Source organism: Pan troglodytes, chromosome 1 (assembly GCF_028858775.2).
Source record: "Pan troglodytes isolate AG18354 chromosome 1, NHGRI_mPanTro3-v2.0_pri, whole genome shotgun sequence".
Taxonomy (NCBI): domain Eukaryota; kingdom Metazoa; phylum Chordata; class Mammalia; order Primates; family Hominidae; genus Pan; species Pan troglodytes.
Window position 1 is genome coordinate 73,924,132 of NC_072398.2, and position 24,104 is coordinate 73,948,235.

Below are 24,104 nucleotides of genomic sequence, written 5' to 3' on the forward strand. Positions count from 1 at the left end.
GAGCTTCCGACTTTGTATTAGGACTAGTTATTTGAAGCAATTCATTAAATTGGGGAAAATGTAGATACCTATTTCAGAATGCCTAGAGCTGGGTCTAAGTAATAAATGTAATGTTCTACAAGCAGATCATTTACTGTGATCAGACCATTTTTGTACAAAACAGTACTTACCTCTATTAGAGGGCACCTGAGCATGCCAGGTTAGCAAGGTGAGAACCATCAAGAAAATATATATCCAGAATAGCCAAGTTAATAACTACTGACTGAGGTTCCACTCTGTGCCCTCGCTGCCAGAGAGCCTTGGTTTCTGAAGTGTGTGATATTATCGTAACCACAGGGATTTTGTAAGGCAGTGTGGTTTGAGAGCTGGGGCAAGGTTTGGACAGGCAGGGTGGAGAGGCCTGGGGTTGAATAAGGTGTTTTAAACCCCCAAGAGAGATGGTGAGGAGTCAGGTAGAGACTGATGGTTTTCCTGTTTTGGAAAGGAAAAAAAAAAAAAAAGAATATACATATACATTCCAGACTGAGAGCCCTCATAGGAGACTAGGGTTAGAAGAAGGAAAGTTGGGCACACCCAGGGACACCTCCTCTCATGTCCCTCTGCCTGAGAGTTCTCCCACCCATATCTGCTGGAAAACACCTGAGCCACGCCATCATCCCGCCCTTTCCGACCACCATCACCCTGGGCCCAGCTGCCACTTTCTGGACAACTGTGATCATTTCCTCCCCCTACACCCTCTCCCATCTGTCCTCTCACACGTCAGAGAGAGTGTTCTTTATGAAATACACATCAATTATGTCCCCTCCTTGCTTAAAACCCCGTGGCTCTCACAGCAAACTCTAGCCCTCCACGTGGCTTACAAGGTCCTGTGGTGCGGGGCTGCCATTCATGGGCCCTGCCATCCACCCTCACCCCACCACTGCTGCTGTCAGCTACCCTGTCCCTTCAGGTCCTTTTCAGGGACAGCAATGGGTCTAATTTGTTCATCTAATAAAAAGCACAATACAGGTATTGTTTGCCTATGTTTCCAGACTTTGGGGGGACACTTTACAGTGTATTAACAATTGAACTCATTTCTTTAAATGTAGAGAACTTCACCTGAAAAGGTCTTGGAGGGTTGAAGAAAAGCCTATCAAGCATATTACTTGGAAATGCTTTAAAATAAGTTTATTTTGTGTTTCAAAACTTTTCAGACACCCTAGCCATGTGTTTGCTGTTTTTGTCATTCAGATCTTCTCTCAGTCATCCCTCATCAGAGCCTTCCTAACCTCCCTGTTTCCCCTTTCGTAGCATCGTGGGGTCTTGTTCGTGGCACTCACCATAATTACACTTTCACACCTGCCTATATGGTTCTTTGATGAATGTTTAGTTTGGTTCCCACACTAGACTTGGAGCACAGAAAGGACAGGGATCTGGTTTGCTTGTCCTGGGTACAAAGTTCCCAGCAGGAGTAGGTTCTCTGTAATTAGTCACTGCACGATGCCTGCTCAGACACCAGTCATGATGGTCGTTTCTTTTCATTGCCTTCCCTCAACCTTCTCCAGGCAGGACCGCTGGCTGCTTCTGCCATGCTGCTCCCATGTCCCCCAACACAGAACTTGACCACAGAACTCATCACACTATACTTCTATTTTTATTTCTCCCCCTTGCTAGACTGGGCGGTGATCAGGATCTGAATGCACAGGGCGGGTGTTCAGCGATTGTTTACTACGTTGAACGTGACCTCCAGGAAAGCAGTTCTGGCCGAGATCCCCTGACAACGCAAAGCAAGAAGTAACGTGGAAGGAGGCTCCCCAAGCTGGCTGGCCATTTTGCTGCTGTGTGTGGAGGTAAACTTCATCCCCCGTCTCCTCACCCATGATTCTTCCCCTCATTTAGCACATGGCTCCTGTGCTCATAAATGAAGGTCAGCTGCTCAGCTTGCTTATTCAATTATTCCCAAACCTGACAATTGTCCAGAAACACTCGGGCTGCTTGCTACAAACATAAATTCCTGGGCCCATCCTAGACCCGACTGAATCAGAGTCTCCAGGAGCAGGCTGCAGGAATCTGTATTTTTAACTCCTTAAATGACTCTTCGTAGCCAACAGTCCATCCTGCTGTCACCTGGGATCCTGGGCAGAGGAGCTAAAGCAAGCACAGTGATCAGTGCACCCAAGGTAGAAAGCTCAATGGAGCTGTTTGAGCAAAGGCCCAAGGGGAGGTCTTTGCTCCCAACTGTCAGTTATAAAATGGCCCCCCACACAAATCCAGGAGTCAGCAGTCACAGAAGAGGGGTCTGTTAAGGTTCTCATAGAGAACTGAACCTCCCACCTCCCCCTACAAGAAGGATGATGATTTGTACCATTTGGAGGTCACTCTGGAGTTGGTCTCAGGGATTCTAATTGGGTGCCATTGTGATCCTTATTATTAACCTTTCCAGAAAGTATTTACTGTCTCACAGACACTGTTCTAGAGCTTTACATTTATTATTTTGTCTAAAAAACAAGAACAATGAGAGGCTGATGCAGAATAGAATGCCCTGCTCCCTTCTTGGAGAGCACCGGAAGGAACAGCAGTGTCAGGGCCAGCCCTGGACACAGCCTGCAGTAGCTTTTGGCTCTCAGAGATTGAAGCAGACCTCCCTGTGGAATGACCCACCCCTGTAACACTTCCAAGGGTCCCAAAGCCTGGGAGGCAGGCTGGGGCCTGTAGATGGCTAGCTGCTCTCCTCCACCTCACCTATGAACTCAGCAATCCTCCAGGCACCTTCAGATGTTCCCCAAGCGACCGCTCTCCATCTGATTTCTGGATGCCAGAGTCTAGAGCAACAGCCACAGACCTACAGACCAACCATATTAGGGAGATTACTTCTGAAGACCTTTTCATTTCAATGCGGTGGGGACCCATGGTTCTTTGGCAATAGGGATTGGCTTGGAGGTGAGGAAGGAGGAAGAAAAGCCCAGCACTGGAATTAGTCCATTGTTATTTCAAGATAACTCACTATTTTATGGATTATATTTGTGTAAGTATTTTACAGTTTACAGAATGCATTAAATATATTGAATCATTTTGATCCCCACAATGTCATTATGAGGGAAGATCATTAGCTTCATTTTGTAGCTGAGGTCTGGTTAACTTGCCAAGGTCATGCAGGTTGACCCAAGGCTCAAAACCAGGCCTTCTGGCTCTGGGATCACTGTTTCCCATCGTCACCTCATACATGGGTGGATAGAAGTTTGCGACAGAAAGAGTGAATGAATGATTCTGTCTCCCTAGCTAGATACTACAGAGGATATAGAGGTAAATAATATTTGGTTTCAAAGAAATTGAAAGAAAGTTTTCCCCTCTTCTGTCTCCTCTCATCCACCCCCACAGCCACAATCAGACAGATGAGGTTGGTTGGCACCTATTGTTGCTCTTACAAAAATAGATGAATTACTTTTCAAGCATTGTCAGTGCTATTCAAAAGCTAACAAAAGGCTAGAGTGTACTTCCAGGGGCCGAAGTGTGTCTTCTTTTGCATTCCATGGAAGTTCTCACTTTTAATTCATGCCACTAAGGAGATATTTGATTGTTTTCTGGAAATGCTAATAATGCAAGACTCATAAATACTAATGAAACACTATAGATTAGCAGAGCTCAGCAAGTAACCTGGGGGGTGCCTAGAAAAGAATTCTTAGATTAAAAAATATAAAGAATACCTTTTAATCGAATTTTCCCCAGACTGGCTTCCCAAATGTTAATGAATACTCTTTGGCTGTATGGGGAGCAGCCTCAAATAAGTCCCTTTAGGAATCCAGAAGTGAATTATTGACTTAGCTTTAGCTTGAAAAGAAATCTATTTATTCAAAGGCCATTTTAGGTGCCAAGGGATGGATGAGTTTAAGACAAAGGTTGGGAGGGGTGGGAGGGCCCTAGACGTTGAGATGAACATATAATTCAAATGCATGCTTCTACTTCAGCCAACTAAGCAATCTAGTTTGGAATTTGCTTATTGTACTTGGCTTTTATGACTTGATCTATCAATAGTAATAACTCCCCTGGAATGGACGAGGCTCCCCGATGTCAGAAACCATATCTTTGTCATTCACTGTTGAATTCTCAACACCCAACAGTGCATGAAACATATTCGGTGCTCAGTGAATGTTTGATAAACGGATAAGGAGATTTAAAGAACTTTCTTAACACATTTTCCAGAGTTCTTCAGATCTTGTTATCTTTTCCTGAAAGGCAGCTCTGATCACAACATTCTCCTGTTGTAAAGCCCCCAAATAAACGCAAACCCTATGACGGCCCCTCTACCCTGGCCATGCCTACCTCCTAGTGTCCCTTCTCATCCTCTCTTCTCCCACCCTGAGCTCCAGGCTCACCAGAAGACCCCCTGTTCTCCTGCTCATGTTCTAGAAGTTTCTCTGCCTGGAATGTTTGAACATCCTTTTCACCTATATTTCTCTGTCAAAATACTACGCATCTTCAAGGTCATCCCCCAGGTGGCTCCACCTTCATGAAAACTGACCTGATCTCCATGAGCTCGCCCTCCTTCCTTGCTGGCTGAACCCAGAGGGGCCCCTGTTACCCATCTGCTCCCTGTAGGAACAGCATAACCCCTGGCACAGAATAGTTGGTGAACATTTGTGGTGGTGGTGTTATCTAACGTGAATCAGGAAAGCTGTGAATAGAATCAAATTAAAGAAAAGCACCCAAAGCCTTTCCACAACAGAGCAGAAAGATCCCAACAGACAGGGCCACAGACCCACTCAAGACTGAGGTAAAAGCAAAGGTCATGGCAGAGGGAGAAGGAAAATCCAGAAGAGAGATGAGTGGCCTGAGATACAGCATCACTGGGGCTTAGAAGCATGCCAAAGGCTGCTTTTCTCTACAGAGAGCCTGGCAGCTTGATGGTGTGTGGGCAGATCCATGGCATGGGCTGTTCCCAGGCCTCAGAGGGGCTTGAGCAGAGCCTTGGATGAGAGGACATGACTCCTCAGGATACTTTTCTTTGTTGCATGTTGAGTTTAAGTTCAGGCAGCCATATGCTTACTATAAACCTGCACTTGGGCAGAACTTTGTTTTTATTTTATGTATCTTCATGCATTTGGGAAGGATCTAACAATGAGAAATAAATCTCTTTGCAGTCTTTCCTACAATAGACTGGGATAAGCATTTAAGTTAATCTGGGGAATAGCCAAATATTGTAAGATTCTGTAAATCCTGGGCTGCTTGCCAAAAATGGGTTAATTCCACACAAAGGAATAGGAGGCCACAGAGCAACGCCTGTGAACAGATCACTCCTTGCAGATCTGGAGCCAAGCTCTCCAGAATGAGTGAGACCGGCTCTGGCACTCACTCACCGTGTGGCCTGAGCCTCCATCTCTTCAGCTGCAGGATGGGGGAACCACAGTACCTACTTCATAAGGGTGTCATGAAGATGAATTAGTTAATAGAGTGCCTAGAACAGTGCCTGGTATATAATTACTGCTTACTAAAAGTTGGCTAAAATTATTATTGTCATCCTATAACATTTCTTTGGGCTCCATGGACCAAAAGGCTCAGTAGTAGGTGCCAATTTGTACGCTTGCAAAAACTATGTAAATAATGCCATGAGAGGGTGGGATTACATGCCAGCAGACTAGGACTGAGGACAGCTGGGGCTTAGATAGGCACATGGGCACTGGGATCATGAGACATTGATAGAGCATGCTATCCAAGGAATTAGACCTCTGAGGACAATTGCTGGGGCATCATGTAGAAAACATCACCCAGGAGGGCTGCACATATATGCAATGAAGCCTGAGCTGATCTTGAATTCCAGGCCCAGGTCCCCAGTGTTCCCATCCGTAGACACAGCTCACTCAAAAGATTAAATGCAGATGAAAATGATTAGAAAAGTATGAAGTGAAATGCAAGTATAAAGTGACATCATTATCATCCTTAGTTCCTCTGCTTGCCTGGCAGCCTGCGGAGAGTGCTGAACCCATTGTCCAGAGGTCTGGGTGAGTCTGGGTGTGCCTGTGTGGCCTGGGTGGGTCTCCATGGCCTCAGACATGTCACCTCACTGCTCTGGACCCCAGATTCTTTATCCTTAAGTGAGAGAGTTCATTGGGATGATCTCTGGAGTGTCCATCCTGAAAATCAACCACTCCTTAATATTTGGGTCCTGGAGAATGTCTTACACCAACAGCCCTCTTAAATTTCCTTGAATCATGCCTGTCCTTGAAGTCTTGTTTGTACACAAGAACCTGTAATTCCAGAATGGAAGGCAGCCTCTAAGACCTTATACTTGAGAGCTGAGCTTTAAGATATATGTGGAGGGGTGACCAGGGAAGAGGGGCAGCTCTGTACAAGCAACCAGGAGAATGGCCCCAGCTGTATGCTGAGTTCAGAACAGGAACAGGGAAGCACCCAGGAACCTCACTCTGGTTTCCAAGCACCATCACTAAGCAGCCTGCAAGGACTCCTCTCCCATAGAGAAGAAAGAGAGCAGGAGACTTTGGAGTATTTGGTCAAGGAATAGAAAACATAGAGAAGGGTAATGAGGGAGAGGAAGGTAGAAGGTAGAAAGTGGAAAGCCAGCAAATGGTCATCCCTGGTTCTCTCAGCCTTGGGAGGAGAGGACTTCTCAGGCACAGGAATGTGATATAAGGAGGGGAGGAGACATGGAGCAGGGAAGAGATCATGAGGGGACAGCACGGAAAGCAGGCATGGGGCAGGATGAGGACTGATGACCTCTTAGCCCAGAGGAGACCCAAGTTCCCTACTACAGACAGCAAGACGTAGACATCTCACTTTGTGCTTAAGCCTCAATAAGCTTTGAAAATGGCAAGTTATGTTAATAAAAGGTTACATACAGACCTGTCCTGTGGGGAGTGTGTGTTCAACATCTGTCAGGTGAGCTACAGTGGAAAAAAGATTGAGAACTGCTGTTGCAGAAGGGTCCAGGGAAGCAACCCCTTATCAGAACACTGAACACACACATTGGTTCATTTATCCAACAACTACTGAGAACTTCCTACGTGCCAGACCTGATATACTATTCATTTTTATATCCTAAGCCCAATATAATGTGTGTACATAGCAAGAATTAGTTGATGCTTATTGATTACATGCATGCATTTATCTTGTTTATTGAGTCAATACAAGTTTACTGAACCCTGGAAATCTTCAATTCCTTCCCCTTTCCTAAGCCTAAAATCTATGACACTATTAAAATTGTAGACCAGTCCCCCTGCATTTCTCTTCAGTTGTCTGTTTTAATCTCTTCAGGTGCTGTCAGTGGCATGCCCAAACCCAAAGCTGGAAGAGGAATAAATTACAAGTGGTCAAGGTTGCATCCTTTTGAGCCCAGGACCTGCTTGTAAGCCGAGAGGGTTCTCTGGCCCTAATCTAGCCAAGCACCATGGAGAGAATCAGCGCCTTCTTCAGCTCTATCTGGGACACCATCTTGACCAAACACCAAGAAGGCATCTACAACACCATCTGCCTGGGAGTCCTCCTGGGCCTGCCACTCTTGGTGATCATCACACTCCTCTTCATCTGTTGCCATTGCTGCTGGAGCCCACCAGGCAAGAGGGGCCAGCAGCCAGAGAAGAACAAGAAGAAAAAGAAGAAGAAGAAGAAGGATGAAGAAGACCTCTGGATCTCTGCTCAACCCAAGCTTCTCCAGATGGAGAAGAGACCATCACTGCCTGTTTAGTTAGGCAGGAAGCAGAGGTGTTTCCTTTCTGGGGCTAAGCCTCCTTCTGACCACACACAGACATTTCAGGAACCCCTGAAATGATGCACTATGTCCATGTCCACAGAGTAACTACTCAACCAAGGAACAAACCTCAGACTAAGTGTCCCAGTGGAGGGCAGTCCCAGGGACCACGTGGACAATTCTTGGATACTGTCTTGGCAGCTATGTGTCCAATAGCAATGCTCCTTACTGCAGACCCAGGCATGCCTCCCACCTGTCTCTGGCATACGCCACATGCAAAGCACAAAGAACATTTATCCATACATCTCAATATGGTTCCCAAGTGTGTGCACATGCACGTAACACACACAAATTCAGGCAGCAGGTACGTGGGCAAGTATATTCTGCTCATCAAATGGTCATTGGCTATGTACTTTGTGCAGGGAAGTACATTATCTACAGTCACAAAAATGTCTCATGGGAAAGCCTTGCCAGATTCAGACACATATATACAATTTCCTAACCAGCAAGGCCCCCATACACCATCTATTCCATAAACCACTCAGGTTACAGATGCATGCTTTCCTATTTCTAACTCTACACATAAACTTTTACTGGAAGTACTCATAATTGGACATTCCAGCAACCTGCTACAGTCCCCACCCTTGTGTCTTGATACAGACACACCAAGTTTCTGTGCCTCTGACCCCTCACCTGTGCCAAGATGTTTAAAGTGTGATGGTTCAAAATTCATTGAAAGCTCTTTTCTTGTAACTCATGACAAAGTCCGTCCTCATTGCCACTGAGAGGTGTTTAATGTGATCCAAGACCTCTCTGTGAAACATTACCCCCGCAAACCACTCAGCAAAGTGCCTTTCTCCAAGCAAGAACTAACAGCTCTTGGTGGTGACTGCTAGAAAGCTATGGAAGCCCACTCATTTATGTCAGTGGACTGCAACTGTGTACCTATGCAATGTTTACAGATGGAAAGGGTGAGGAGATGCTACACCTGAGCTAGGTATCTCCTATATAACCAAAGTTTCCAGCAGGGAAGGAACTAGACAATCATCAGTGCAGTCTCACAGAAGGCAACACTGGAAGTGATGTCATAAGGTTGTGATGTGTGCACGGTATGGCACAGGTGGGATGCAGAGGTAACAGAGTTTAAATGAAAGTAGGATGAAGCTATAAAGAGGTTTATTTATATTTATATTGAAGCTCAGGCAAGTGCCTTGCACACAGTAGGTACTTATAACTAACTGTGGTTACTGTTGGATATGTGATGTTGTTAAGGGTAAGCTTGTAATACCTCACCAATTCTCCCCGAGTGATCCTCTCTTCTAAGTGAGCCCACTAATTGCTGCAATGGATGAAATTGGGTGTTTAATGCTGCAGGAGAGTACATGTAGGTGACACATGTGCCTTGAGGTATGTGAGGACATGTAAATTAGATCCACAGTGAGCTGAGGAGGGCTTTCCCCACCAGAGTGAGGTTGGGAAGCAGAGTTAATCCACTTATAGGATGAACTGCTTGGTATTTTTATTGTATTGTGACTGTATTACAAAGATGGACAATTCACTCCTTGGGAGCAAGTTATGCTCTAGAAGTTTATTTACACATATGCTGGGCAGCTCTCTTGAAATATTTTCCCAAGGAAGCTATTCTACACAGTGGCAAAATTGCTATCTAATTAATAATGTAGCTAAACTATGATATTTATAGTAGCAAAAAACTAAATTCTATAAGATTGCATTAAAGGAAAGATATATTCTATTTGCTCACTTGGGCTGCTTGGTACTCACCTGCCCTCCAGGTGTACTTTAGGCCTGTGGAGGGTGGGCATTTAGTGGTGACCCTTGCACCAGGGTTTTCTAACAGATGACCCTGTGAATCATAATTTAAACCTGCATATATTTTATAGCCAGTCACATTTGCCCTCTCACCCTATATGGCCATAAACTGCCTAAGCACTCAGGCCTCCCACTCATCAACCCCTTTGACCAGAGAAAGAAGCACTCTGGTTCTCTATCCCCTTGTCACATAGAGAGTTTGTCATGGGGCCTCTGGCTGTGCCCTTCACATAACAGAATGACTTGCCATCTGCCTGCACCAAACCCAGGGATGTGGAAGACATCTCCCCACAACTGCCACTGCTCACCAGGACAAGCTGCCCTTCCTGTCTCCACCTCTCAGTCCCCCTAGAATGGATGGCTGGGGAGACGTGGAGGCTGACAGCTGAGACGTAGTGTCAGATATGATCTAGGAGGGCGGATCACCGGGATCCGGGACCATACAAGTAACATGGTTTCCATGGCAACTGCTTGCTCCTTTGAATTAAGACAGCAGTCAGTTGTCATTGCCATGACAAGGCCTCTATCTCCAGGCACAATGTCCCTGCTGTCTCCTAATCCAATGGACTTGCTCTCACCCCAGGGATGAAACACCCAGAAACTCACTTCTCAGTCACTTCCACAGCCGATGACTCAGAAGAGCCAAACCCAGAATCTCACTTCTCAGTCACTTCCACAGCCGATGACTCAGAAGAGCCAAACCCAGAATGGGGCCTCTCTTTTCCCCATCACAGACTCCCCTGACAACCTTTCCCAGCGTAACTAGAGGAGTCCCAGTGCAGGATAGGCCCTAAACGTTTTGTTAAATAAACAGGTGCATGAAAGGAGCCTAAGGCCATTGTTGATATCCACTCTCTTCTTTCCACTTCCTTCTCATCTTTTTCTCCATGTTTTATGCTTCTCTGATTCCCTCTTCTGCCTGCACCAGACCAGCCCCAGCCCTTTATTCCTCTCCATTTTCACTCCTTCCAGCCTCTGTCCCTGAACTGCCACTGGCAACCCATGGGACCTCAGGACCAGAGACTGCTTGACTCATCTGGGTAGGGTAAGTTCACGGGGGACAAAAAAATGATTCCTAAAGAAGAGGCTTCCTAGACCAGCACAGGCTCGAGAAAGACATCCCCTAGGCCTGGACTTCTGAGCAGCTTCAGCCAGGCTCCGGACGGCAGCCAGAGGAGGCCTTTCCCCATTGCTCCTTTCCCCATTGCTCAATGGATTCCATGTTTCTTTTTCTTGGGGGGAGCAGGGAGGGAGAAAGGTAGAAAAATGGCAGCCACCTTTCCAAGAAAAATATAAAGGGTCCAAGCTGTATAGTATTTGTCAGTATTTTTTTCTGTAAAATTCAAACACACACAAAAGAAAAATTTATTTAAATAAAATACTTTGAAAATGAAAAGTCTTGATGTAGTCAGATGGTTACTTTCTTAACATTAGGTATTACCCCCACTCAGACATCACTCAGAAATGATCAATGCAGGGACTCTTTCTGTGACACAAATGTCCCAGCCCTCCCTGGTCACCACCTTCGCCATGGTAGAGTCATAGGTCTGAGGATGAGAAATGTGGCTGTCTCACCCTTGCTTGCAAAACAGATGGCCTTGGAGACCAGACTCCCTCAAAGGTGCCAGCTGCAGGAAAAATACACTGATGTTCCTGGGCAACACTTACAGAACTTTCCATCAATGAGGTCCATCAATGGCTTCTTAAAGGAAAAGGGGGGAAATAGCAAAAACCTAAGGAAGAATGGACCTTTGAGTTAAATCCAGTGTTTGTTGGGAAAGGAGGGATCAAAAACCTCTATAGTAGCCACTAGGGCAAAAACTGTGTGTATGTGTGTGTACACTGTTCAATATGGTTCAATATGGTACCAATAGCCACATGTGACTATTTAAATTCATTGCAATGAAATAAAATTAAAGGTATACTAGCTCAGCTATGTCTGCCATATTTCTTTTTTTTTTTTTTTTTTTTTTTGAGATGGAGTCTTGCTCTGTCATCCAGGCTGGAATACAGTGGTATGATCTCGGCTCACTGCAACTTACACCTCCCGAGTTCAAGCAATTCTCATGCTTCAGCCACCTGAGTAGCTGGGATGACAGGCATGTGCCACCATGCCCAGCTAATTTTTTTTGTATTTTAGTAAAGATGGGGTTTCACCATACTGGCCAGGCTGGTCTTGAACTCCTGGCCTCAAGTGACCCGCCAGCCTCCCAAAGTGCTGGGATTATAGGCATGGGCAACTGCGCTTGGCCATGCCAGCCACGATTCAAGTGCTCAGTAGCTACACGTGGCTAGCGGCTGCCATCCTGGACAGCATAGGTCTATGATATTGTCGGGGGCAGGGTCAGACACCTGGGAAAAACAGCCATGCTGACTGGATTTCAAGGAGGGCTTAAGAAGGAAGGCCTAGAGCACAGGTGGACTCTTTGCCTTATCTCGCCCAAGACAGGTTATGTCTGTAGTTCAGATGAGTTCATTCCTGGGCTCCCTTCCCCATCACCACACACTCATGACAACCAGAGAACAGAGACTCTTCATTCAGCTTCTTGTTCATCCACCCGGGACATTGCTAAACATTCTGGTGCAGAGGAGGAACTGATGCTCAGAAACCATCTGGGAGGGGAGCAGCTGCTGCACCCCTGAGGGGATGCCAGTGCTCAATGCCTGCAGCCACACCTGCCCCGGCTCCATCCTGGCCTTGGGGTATAATATGGATTTGGACAATGAATGCCATCACGTCCTTAGCATTCTCAATTCATCACAGCACTCTGCACTGGCCCCTTGCCCGTTGACCTTAGTAGTATTTCCCAATTCAAAGTCACAGGTTTACTGGACTGGAAAAAAATCCCTTCAACCCGCTTTCTGTCTTAGACTCAAAGGGTTGTTTTCAAACACCTGTGTGGGCAATGTCATACTATATTTCTTCAGGAATGGCTGTGACTGTGTACCTCTAGCCCTCTTTTGAGGCTGTTCATCCCATTAACATTTCTGACTGTTTACTATATGCCAAGCACACTAGGTGCCAGTGATACTAAGTTGTCCTAGAGGGGCTCAGAACCTGGTAGGGGGGCACAGACAAGCAAACAAACCATGACAAGACAGTGTGGCCATTGCTTCCTTAGAGGGAAGCTCCCAGGCTGGCTTCAGGACAGGCCGGGGGAAATCACCTAGGAGGTGTCTAGAGACTTGCACAGGAAGAAACTGAGAAAGGAGGGCCCCAGATGCACAGTCTACAAAGGCAAGTGCACCCTGGAGTAGTGATGCAGGCAGACAGGATGATGGGGACGATTCAGAAACCATCAGGGCTCTCTGGAAGCCATAAGTGCAGTGAGCTAGGACTCAGGACTAGGGTTGTCCCAACACTGATGCTAACTCCAACTCTCACTAGTTATGTAATTTGGACCCATGGCTTAATCTCTCTGTAAGACTTACCTGCTAAATAAAGCTAATGAGAGTAGCTACCTCATAGGGAGCATTAAATGATCGTGTGTACAAAGCATTTAGCACAGGACCTGGCTTATATTAAGTGCCCAATAAATGTTACTTATTATTATTAAGGGTTGAAGGAAAACCGTGAGAGAGCTGTGTCCTAGGAACCAAAGGAAAAGAAATTTCCAAGAAGAAAGCGATGGTCCATAGAGTCAAATGATGCAGGCAAATCGAATGAGATAGGGATTGAAAATAATTAGCATTTTCTATTCCCCATGGTGTGATGTGTTCCCTAATTTCACCACATACTGCACTAGCTACAGGATTACCAATACTCCATGGATTAAGGTCTGCAGATTTGCAGATTAGGCAAGGCTGCCTAATTATCTGTCCCGCCTCTGCCCACAACGAAGTCGCCCCAGCTTGACAGTGCCACCTGGTGGCCAGATCAGGAGAAAGCGTGAAGTCAACATCTTTTTCACCTTAGAAGTGTTTCCTGGAGAACATCCATCTAGCTAGTTCACCTGTTCTCAAATTAAATGTGCAAAAGAGTCACCGGGTTTTATGTGAAATTCACAAATCTGTCAGGGTCCGGAATGCCGTGCTCATGTGACATATGGGGGATTTCCATAAATCATAGGTCTCAACTGTTGTTACAAACATATTTTGGTGAAGTGTTCTATATATAGCCTCACTACAGTAAAGCTTCCCTAACCACACAAGTCTTGCCCATTGCAGTAAGACTAGACCACATTGCAATTGTGTGTTTCTTCTATTCCCAGCACCCCACCCCTATTTTGACCCCCATTAGAATTAGCTTTATGAGATTAGAATTAGAACTGCCTTATTCACTACTATATCTTCAACACCTAGCATGGAGCCTGGCACATACTATATGCTAAATAAATGTGTTGATTGGGGGAAATAAACACTGAGGTGTTTCTTAAAAATGCAAATTCCCTGTCTCTCCCTGCCCTTCTGGCTGATTATTAAGTCTAGGGTGATGCCAGACAACCTGCTCTAATAAACACCAGGTCAATGCAGGTGGTCCCTGAACCACACCTTGAGAAATACTATCAAAACAACAAAAGAACTGTGTACGGTCAAATAAGTTTGCAAACACTGCATAGTATAACTTTCCCACTTCACCCCCTTGGGATCTGCAACGCATTTATCACATTAAAGTTTCTAGCAGGTGCTGTAATAAAGAATTTGGTTTAACTCCCCTTAAAATTTTCCCAAATTTATTTAACCATAAGCCTCTTTTTCTTTTAGCACATCTGGAGGAACAAAGATTCAGGGGCCACCATTTGGGAAATGCTGCCATGGAGGGCTAGTGCGCACTCCACACATCCTTTGCTCCTGACTTCCATGGAGGGCTGGTGCGCACTCCACGCATCCTCTGCTCCCGCCTTCCATGGAGGGCTAGTGCGCACTGCGGCGTCCTCTGCTCCCGACTTCCAAGGAGGGCTAGTGCGCACTCCACGTGTCCTCTGCTCCCATCTTCTATGGAGGGCTAGTGCACACTCCTGGCATTCTCTCCTCCCATCTACCATGGAGGGCTAGTACACACTCCAGGCATTCTCTGCTCCTGTCTACCACGGAGGACTGGTGCGCACTCCACCGTCCTCTGCTCCCGTCTTCCATGGAGGGCTAGTGCGCACTCCGACGTCCTCTGCTCCTGTCTTCTATGGAGGGCTAGTGCGCCCTCCAGGCATTCTCTGCTCCTGACTTCCATGGACTGCTAGTGCGCACTCCGATGTCCTCTGCTCCCGTCTTCCACGGAGGGCTAGTGCGCACTCCGGCGTCCTCTGCTCCTGTCTTCTATGGAAGGATAGTGCGCATTCCAGGCATTCTCTGCTCCTGACTTCCATGGAGGACTAGTGCACGCTCCACGCGTCCCCTGCTCCCGTCTTCCATAGAAGCTAGTGCGCACTCCACGCTTCCTCTGCTCCTGACTTCCACTACAGACTCAGTCAATGTCATCTCCAGAGGAAACTGTTTCTGCAGTGTACACAGATTCTCACTAACCTTTATGAATCTTTCTCTTTTACTCTTCCCTTTCTCTTTTACTCTTCCCTTTCTCTTTCTTCCATTTGCAACCCATAATAATCCTGTTGGTGGCTATTCATAGCAAATATGTTTTAGAGCTGCTGGAGAGACATCTCTATCAAAAGAAAAAAAAGAAAAAAAGAAAAAGTTTTAAATGAAAATATGAAGACTGAAGATCCAAGCCCACTATTTTACCATTCCAGAGTGCCTTCATACATAAAAACCACTTTCATTATTTCACTTGATTTTCACTTTATAAATGAAGAAAATGAGGCCCAGAGAAGGTAAGCCAGTTTACCCAAAACTGGAATAGAAACCCAAGTCTTCAGACTCCTACCCCAGTGTTCCTTCTGCACACCAGGCATCGAGATCCAGGCCAATCTGATCTTGGCTCCTCAAAGACTGTTGAACTTGTAGACGTCCCTCCCTTGAGTTGGAAACTTACAGAACACAATCAAGGGTCTGCCCATAAGCCTTTAAAGTGCCCAAATGCCTCCTTTATGTGTCCCACAGCAAGCCTCATCTGCCTCCTTCTCCTTCTCTAATTAAACCTAATTTTCTTCACTCACCAAAATAAAGAAGTTTCCATTCCATTTTGTTTCTTTCTTTTATTTAAATTACAGTACCGCAATACTGTTGTTTTCTATTTTTCATTATACATACACTGCAACTCATCTATATTGTAGAGTAAACAGTTTTATGGGCTAACCTGAGAACCTACCTTCTTTATATAACATTATAATTGGAACTCAAATAATTTCACCCACAGAAACAGCCAACTGACAGAAGGAATTGGAGAAGTGAATTCATTTGCAAATTAGGAGCTGCCTGAAATCTCTCCCAGGGGTGCCCCCCTTCACCTTTCATCAGGCTGACAACCTCTATCCGCCTTTCCTCCTTAGCAGCCCAGTGCGCCGGGTCTGGGGATAGAGTCCAATCTCACCAAGCAATCTCCTCAAGGTTGTTCCCAGTTATTTTTTGCGCATTTGTCCGGCAAGAACGCTGCCTAAGAAACCACCAAGTGCAGGCCCAATGTTAAGCTGGGCCTCACCGACTGACTCTCCAGATAGCATCACCCAGGAAAAGAGAAAAGTGGGGAACTAGCCCCCAGAACTCCCCTTTTCAGAAGAGAGAAGTGGCGCTGAAATGAGAGGCTCCCGACAGGACAACACTGCCATCTCCTGGCCAGGCTGAATATAGCAAACCTCTTGCACTAAGCTGCGGTCCCAACCGTATTGATCAGCTCCGTATTGACATGAACTCCCTCCTGATCCCCTCCACCACCCTAGCGAAGCGCTTGAGGTAATGACTTAGAATTTCTTTTTTTTTTTTTTTTTTTTTTGAGACGGAGCTTCGCTCTTGTTGCCCAGGCTGGAGTGCAATGGCTCAATCTCGGCTCACTGCAACCTCTGCCTCCTGGGTTCAAGCATTCTCCTGCCTCAGCCTCCTGCGTAGCTGGGATTAGTGGAGGGCCTTTTCCATCAACTGGCTAAATTTCACCAAGAGTTTCTCGCTGTTATACTTGTTTTTCCTTCTGCCATGCCATCCCTTCATCTGCATGTCCCATGTCCACATCTCCTCACACACCACACCTGGCCTTTTTCCTTCCTCAATCACAATTTCTGGAGGCATTTTCTATCTTTCTCCTCAGTTCCTTCAGCATTTCCTGGCTTTAATCATCTTTAAATCCCTGAGAATTCAAATTTTAAACGCAGAGCTTTTGATCTCATTTGACAAACATAAACTCTGGGACCCTATTCCCAGAGGAAGCCACTGTCAGGAACAACCAGCTCTAAGCTCTGACATGAAAGGACCCATCTCTTGCCTGTGCCACCCATCCTCCTCAAAGCCCACCGTTCCTTCTTCCTGGATATCTCACTCATCTAGACCCTCCTCCCCTTCTCCACCATTTCTGCCACAGGCCAAGGAAGTTATGACCGCTTGCCTGAACTATCACAATAGCACTCAACTTGCCTGTGAGTCCCTATCCTTCCTCCAAAACTTCCCTCAACACCCCCAGCCCTGTTGTCTATCCTATCACCAGACTGATATTTCCACAATATACATCTGACCTTGTCACTCTCAGGTTTAAAAACCTGTGTGTTCCCCACTTTCCACATGCTTTCATCTGAGCAGTGGCTCTCAAGCGTGGTCTATGTTGGAATCCTTGGGGGCACTTTAGGAAGCTCAGGTGCACAGAACTCACCTGAGACCCACTGGAGCAGAGCCCGTTGAGGGGAGCGGAGCTTCTGTACCCATGGAGGCCCCCTGCCGCCGCCGACAGGTAGTGAGCGCTGAGAACCTCAGTACTGGCCTGGCAAAGGAAGAATCCCCACTCATCTCACCAGCCTGGCTCCCCACCAAGCTCTTCTCACCCCAGTAAGAAACCACTTTGCCCCCCTCAGACATGCCACACTCCACACTTTCTCTTCCTTGCTGCCAAGTAAGTCTCCTGTACCCGATGGGCCCCACCCCTCTTGGGCCTCTTTTTTCTCCCCCAAGAACTCATCCTTCCAGACTTAAAGCCGACATCACATCCCCGTGAAGCTCTCTCCCTTGGCACCCCTGGCAGGATGAGTCACCCTGACTCTGCCCACAGTGTTCAGTCCACCTCCCTGTGGACTCACTCTCCCCAGTTTGTTTCCATGGCTGCCTCTGCCACCACTCCAAGAGCTGCTGGAAGGCCACATTTGTGTTCTGTTTATCACTGTCTTGCTCGTGTCCTGCATAAAAGGCAACACTTTGGAAACTTTACCAAGACTTCTGTCTTTGCATCTACCCTAGTGCCTGGCTTGCAGCCTGTGCCTTCTATGAGAGCTTTTGTTTGCTTTAGTTTGTTCTAAAGGGTAGAAATCGTCCCTGTAAGCTTCAAAAACTTGATGGCTCATAGCCTGGTTCTAAGAAAATTGACTCTCTCTAAAAAGCAGGTCTATCCAGAAACCCATTCCACGGGCCCATATTCAGCCACCAGATTGGAAGTTGTGAGCACTGGTCACGTTAAAATGAGGTTAGGCGTGGAAGTTTCAAGTTGGAATGTTTTCCTCAGTCAGACAGAGGCCCTTTGAAAATGAGTTTCTCTCAACTTCCTTCCTGGTCCCCAGTAGAACCTTTGAAGGGTCAGCTGAGGTTTTCTTCACCCGTTCCTTTGTGCACCATGGGTCCTACAGGCAAAATAATGTAAGAAATAGCTCCTGTTTCCCAAAAGTCCTCCTCTTGCCCAGTGGTGGAGAAACCCTGGGGTCAATGAACACAGGGGTGTGTGTTTTGTAATTTGCTACCATCACAGGCTCCTCCAGAGCAAAAAGACCACCGGCGGCTCCCACACACCACAGCTACTCAGAGTGGACACCACTCCAGCAGCAGCCCTCGGCCCAGACCTACTTAACCAGAGCGTCTGGGGAAGGGACCCCGTGATCTCTGTGTTAACAAGCATGTTCAAAGTTGAGAAGCATTGCCAACAACCACCATCCTTGGCTCGAAGTCAATCTCTGGGATTTGATCCATTTTGCAAAGGAGGCACTTTTCTAAAAACCCTGGACCACTGTGATGAGCCCAAAGCTTCATAATTATGAAGCTGAGTACCCTACATGCAAACGGGGTCACGGAACAGCAGAAGGGAATTCCAGCCAGGTGCGGCGGCTAGCACCCGTAGTCCCATCTACTTCCCGAGTCAAGGCTGGAGGATCATTTGAAGCCAGGAGTTCAAGACCAGCCTGGGCAATATAGCAAGAGCCTGCTATATATCTATAGATATAGACATAGATATAGATATAGATGATATAGATATAGATACAGATATAGATATAGATGATATAGATATAGATAAAGATATAGATATAGATGTATAGTTGGGCATGGTGGCACTCGCCTGCAGTCTCAGCTACTCGGGAGGCTGAGACGGGAGGATTGCTGAGTCCAGGAATTCAAGGCTACAATGAGCTGTGGTCACACCATTGCACTCGCCTTTTTTTATTCCCTATATTCTTCCTCACAACACCAGAAATTAAAAGGGAGAGATTTACACTGTTTTCCTCACACAGCCTGGGTGACAATAAGACTCCATTTCTATTAAATAAAACAATTTAAAAACTACAAAAATGTTTTTAAAAGAAGAGAATTTGAGGAGAAGACTTGGAACTGGGAAGTTGTGCAGACAGACCTTTAAGACAGATGAGACCAGCCTGGGTAAGATAGCAAGACTCCATCTCTACAAAAAAGTAAAAAATTAGCTGGGCACAGTAGCATGTGCCTGTAGTCCCAGCTACTCAGGAGGCTGAGGCGGAAGGATTGCTGGAGCCCAGGAGTTCAAGGCTGGAGTTCAAGGCCGCAGTGAGCCTTGATCATGTGAATATACAGCAGCCTGCAAGACAGAGAGAGACCCCATTCAAAAAAAAAAAAAAAAAAAAGGCAGACAAAGAAATTAGCTCAGGCTCAGGCCCTGATAAAGTTAGATCAAGACTAGGAGAAATTTGGTCAATTTCTGTAAACATCTCCTCCTCAGAGAGGCTTCATAGTCCAACACCATGCAACACCTTCGTCTTCTCATCCTACCTTTTCTTCCATGGCATTTCCCACTTCTTGTAACCACACATTTATTTGTTGCTTAATGTCAGCCTCCACCATGAGAATATTAGCACAAGGACAGGAATATGATGTTATGTCCTTGATCAACACCAATGCTTAGAATGGAACTTGGCACATAATAGGGCTTCATCTCTATTTGTTGAATGAGTGAATGTAAACGAATGAATGAATGACAGCACACAAGCTCCATCAATACAAGGATAGTGTCTATCTTGCTCACCTCTGTTTCCCCAGTGCCCAGCACACTGCTTGATACAAAGCAGGCAAACAACAAACTCTTGCTGAATCAATTAATAACATGCAAGCACATTTTTTCATCGTCAGCATCAACACTAAAACTGTATTTCACTAAGACCACTCATTATCAGAGCGAGCAGTTACCATGGCATTGCTCAATGTGTGTGTCTGGGGAAGGAAGGCACCAGAGGGGGATGCTGAAGACTTTAAAGGTTGACAGAAACGGTTTCAGGGGAATGGTTTGACATTCACCCAGAGGTTAAAACCTGGAGACATCTAGGCAATAGACTACACCCTCATCCTGGAGGGGTACGGCAGCTTTCGGAGCATTCGCCTTACTTCCCATTCACTCACTTCTGCATTCTAAATACCATTATTTCCCATCATGCAAATCAGAGTCCACAGCCAACCAAATTCCATTACAATGCACGAATTGTACCTTCACTTGCATGTAGGTTAAATTTAGAATTCAAGTGCACTTACGTGGAGGAAAATAACACATGGCAATTTTTTTTTTAAATCAAGTGGTTTATTATTTTTTTTCTTCAATAGGAATTTAAGTTACTTCATTGGTCACTGATTTTGCTACAGAAAACCCTCCAAAGTGATAGAAAATAAGCAAAAAGGATCTGATCTTGCTAACTGTCCGATCAAACAGTAAGACTCACGGTGCTGAGCACTCCCACAAAACCCAGGGCTCCAATAGTGCAGGGCGGGGAAAAGAGGGAGTCTGAGGCCTGGTGAGCATGAATGGGAGTTGCAGAAGAGTCTTTGGGAGGAACCAATTATCAAGACAGTCAAATTATTCAAAGTTGAAATGAGTGAGAATTTATTCACAACATATGCAGCTCTATGGACGCAATTATGCAAATGACTGAAAAGAGGGTGCTTAAAAATAGCAGTAAGGCGGCAGCTTTGGTCTCCAGCATGCTGGATACAAGTCAGAACTTAGCTAAACGTGAGTCCATCTTAGCCCCTTTTATCCCCTTTATTCTTCCTCATAACACCAGAAATTAAAAGGGGGAGGTTCACACTGTTTTCCTAAAAACCCAATGGGAAAGGAGGTGACAAACATCCGGTTGTCTCAGCCCTAACCCCTGGGTCATCAGAACCCCTCCTCTGTGCTTCTTTCCAGAGAAAAGATTTGCATTAGCAGAACTTTAAATACATAGATGTAAATTTCCAGAGATTTCCAACTGGTGAAGTACTGGGTGATTCCTTCTCTTGCCCTAATCCAGTATATATGTTGCTGAAGATAAACTGAGAAACCTTGCCGTTCCAGTACTGTCTTTCCTACACATACTGTGCAACTACTATTTTGATTTTCAAGACCCTCATAAAGACGGGCAAAAATGCAGGTGAGAGGGAAGGAACCTCCATGGCTTGAAGCTTGGTGACATGATTTGTTCTGCGGGCTATCTGAGCACTCCCAGACCCCAGTGACCACTACCCACCCCGCCCCAAGCTCCCACAGCTGGTGGTGTCTCCTGCGAGGACTGCTCACACGGGCCATCAGAACGTTCGCAGCCTTCCTCTCAGCGTCCGCTTCTTTCTGCCCAGGACAGGCTCCCTGCTGTAGCCATGAGGGCGGATTTTCAACTCCACGTAAGGAATGGAGAATTCATGTCCTTTCCAAGGCTCCCAGTTCACCCCCTACAAAAAAAAAAAAAAAAAAAAAGCCACATCAAGAAGAGGCTCTTAGGAGGAGGGCAGGGTGGGTTATGGTACAAAGGAATTAATTAATTAATTAATTACCAGGGAAACCACTCCTCTCTGCTCAGGGGAGAGAAAGAGACGGGGTGATGAGAAGGGAGGGGAGGGCAGGATCCGGACACACGCGCCCTCTGCTGGGCAGCTGGGGTTAGACGGGCTGAGAGGACTTGGACGATTTGGAAGCTGGCGGTCTCTATGGTGGGAGCAAGGGTGTGTGACCCCAGGAGCTGGGTGAGGCCAGAGCAGCCACAGAGACAACACAGGGGTCAACCGGGCCGGCAATGGGCAAATTATCTTTGCTTCACTCTTTTCCTTTCCAAAAAATTAAAGGCAAAAATAAACATATTAATTGGCCAATTGTGTAAAATCGTTTTCAATTTAGACTGTTTAGATATTAGCTCTGGGGTAACAAATAGCCTGCTGAAAACTAAATTTCATTTTATGTCTTTTGACTGGTGAGCGCAATAATATTTAATTCACTTAATAACCCTGCAACCTGGCCAATAAAAAGCCCAAGTGACCACTTTTATGTATTTTAATTTGTGAGGTAAATAATAAACAAGAAGCTAAATGCCTTGCAGACTGTGAAAAGCGCATTAACCAGATGAATGTCTTTTATTAGCAAATATGGGATGGTTCAGGGCATCCTGGCTGCTCGTTTCCAATATTTGATCTCCTATCCCTGGCTTCCCTGAGTCAGCCCACATGCTGCCACCATGATTCATGGGCCCACCCTCCCCAGCTTCCCTGGGGGCAAATTTCTTCTTCCCTTTGAAAAATCACATAAAGATTGGGAGTCCCGAAGACTGGTCAGGGCCAAAGTAATCAAAATGTACCTGGACTTCGGATGTGCTAATATTTACAGTAATATTGGTACAAGGTGAGTTCTGAAGAGGTGGCTTCCTGGAGGCTTAGGATCAGGGCTGCAGATGGGAAATTAGAAACCTAGGATGGGGACTCAGGGTTTGTGGAGGGGAGAGGATTAATGACGAGCAGAGACAAACATGCAACTATCAAGAAACTGTGAGGGAGCAGGTGGGAAGTGCCCCGCAGCTGTCAAAGAGTCAGGATGATGCACTGGGGCAGAGGAGGCTTGAGAAATAGCGGGTGGGACAGTTTCAGGGCAATGTGGGAAGAGGAGCCCTCCTGGACCCCTGGGCCCTGGGCGCACACTCCCAATGTGGAGAGACTGGTCTAGCTCAATGTTCTGGGAAGGTTTTGGGTGAAGTGGATCCAAGAGTAGGTCTGACCTAAGGCACAAAAGACTGTTTTCCTGGTGATCAAAGGACTTGAGACAGCTTTTTTTTTTTTTTTTTTTTGAGACAGGGTCTTGCTCTGCCACCCAGGCTGGAGTGCAGTGGCTTGATCATGGCTCACTGCAGTCTCAACCTCCCAGGCTCAAGTGATCTTCCTGCCTCAGCTTCCCTAGAGGCAGGGACTACAAGTGCACGCCATAATGCCCAGCTAATTTTTGTATCTTTTGTAGAGACGGGGTTTCACGATGTTACCCAGGCTGGTCTCAAATTCCTGGGCACGAGCAATCAGCTCACCTCAGCCTCCCAGAGTGCTGGGATTACAGGCATGAACCACCATGCTCAGCCTAAAGAAATAGCTCTTGTTCAACTAGGAGAACAACTAGAAAGTAGGCAGTGCTTGTTATAAACCGAATGTTTGTGTCTCTTCAAAATTCATGTAGTAAAGCCCTAACCACCCCCCACCAACATGATGGTATGTAGAGGGGGCCTCTGGGAGGTAATTAGGTTTACATGAGACCATGAGGTGGAGCCCTCATGATGGGACACATGCCCCTATATGAAGAAGAGATCAGAGCTCCTTTCTGTCCGCCATGTGAGGACGCACAGCCACAGTCAGCCATCCACAAGCCAGCAAGGTCCACCACCAAGAACCAAATCTGCCAGCAGCCTGATCTTGGACTTCCCAGCCTCCAGAACTGTGAGAAATAAATGTCTGTTGTTTGAGCCACCTGGTCTGTGTTATTTTGTTACAGCAGCTAGAGCTGACAGTGTGTGAACTAGTAAAATGAGACAGCGTGCAGAGCACATCATCTGTCATTACATGGCAGTGGGCAGCCCAAGCTTTTCCCGCACCTTCCCCTAGGCAAGTGTGCAGCTCTGGAAATGCAAAACAAGCAGGGCCATGGCCATCAGGAAGGGAGGCCACGACCTCAAGGCCATGGAGCCTGGAGGAGAAGCTCTACTGCTTTGACTGGAAGCTTCAGAAGGAGAGGGGCTGCCAGACTGGCCTGGAGGGTGTCCATTTGGAAGCTGAATATGGACATACCCTGCGACAGAAAAGACATTCACCTGTCACCTACCTCACTGTGCTTGGTCTCCCCATATCTGCCATTAGGGTTGGCCAAGTGGCAGTTCTTATACCACCAGCCACCATGATGTGTCAGGGCACAGTTGCTGAGTGCGATATCATTGTCTCTGTCAAAAGTTGTAAACTTCCATCCATTGTGGTAAGTAAGAGCATCCCCTGCAGGAGAGAAGAGACAGAGGCGAGAGCCCAGGGTTAGCCACCGAGGAGATGATCAAAAGAGGACCCAGCAGGAAGATCT

The 24,104-nt window shown here is 46.4% G+C and overlaps 2 protein-coding genes across 4 annotated transcripts in view; one reads left to right on the forward strand and one right to left on the reverse strand.

The window, feature by feature from the left end:
• The window catches only part of KIAA0040, a 35,560-nt gene extending 24,656 nt beyond the window's left edge, over positions 1–10,904 (forward strand). For all 3 annotated transcript variants that reach the window (XM_009438750.5, XM_009438754.4, XM_009438745.5), the window contains 2 exons: positions 1,654–1,829; positions 7,246–10,904. In XM_009438750.5, coding sequence (XP_009437025.1) covers positions 7,379–7,675 — 297 coding nt within the window. In that variant the 5' untranslated portion in view covers positions 1,654–1,829; positions 7,246–7,378 and the 3' untranslated portion in view covers positions 7,676–10,904. The remainder of the gene's footprint in view (positions 1–1,653; positions 1,830–7,245) is intronic.
• Positions 10,905–20,318: 9,414 nt separating this feature from the next.
• Positions 20,319–24,104, reverse strand: part of TNN (tenascin N) — an 80,206-nt gene continuing 76,420 nt past the window's right edge. Inside the window, exons 18-19 of the mRNA XM_016932986.4 lie at positions 23,859–24,022; positions 20,319–21,463 (exon numbers count right to left, since the gene is read on the reverse strand). Of these exons, the coding sequence (XP_016788475.2) occupies positions 21,323–21,463; positions 23,859–24,022 (305 nt within the window). The 3' untranslated portion in view covers positions 20,319–21,322. The remainder of the gene's footprint in view (positions 21,464–23,858; positions 24,023–24,104) is intronic.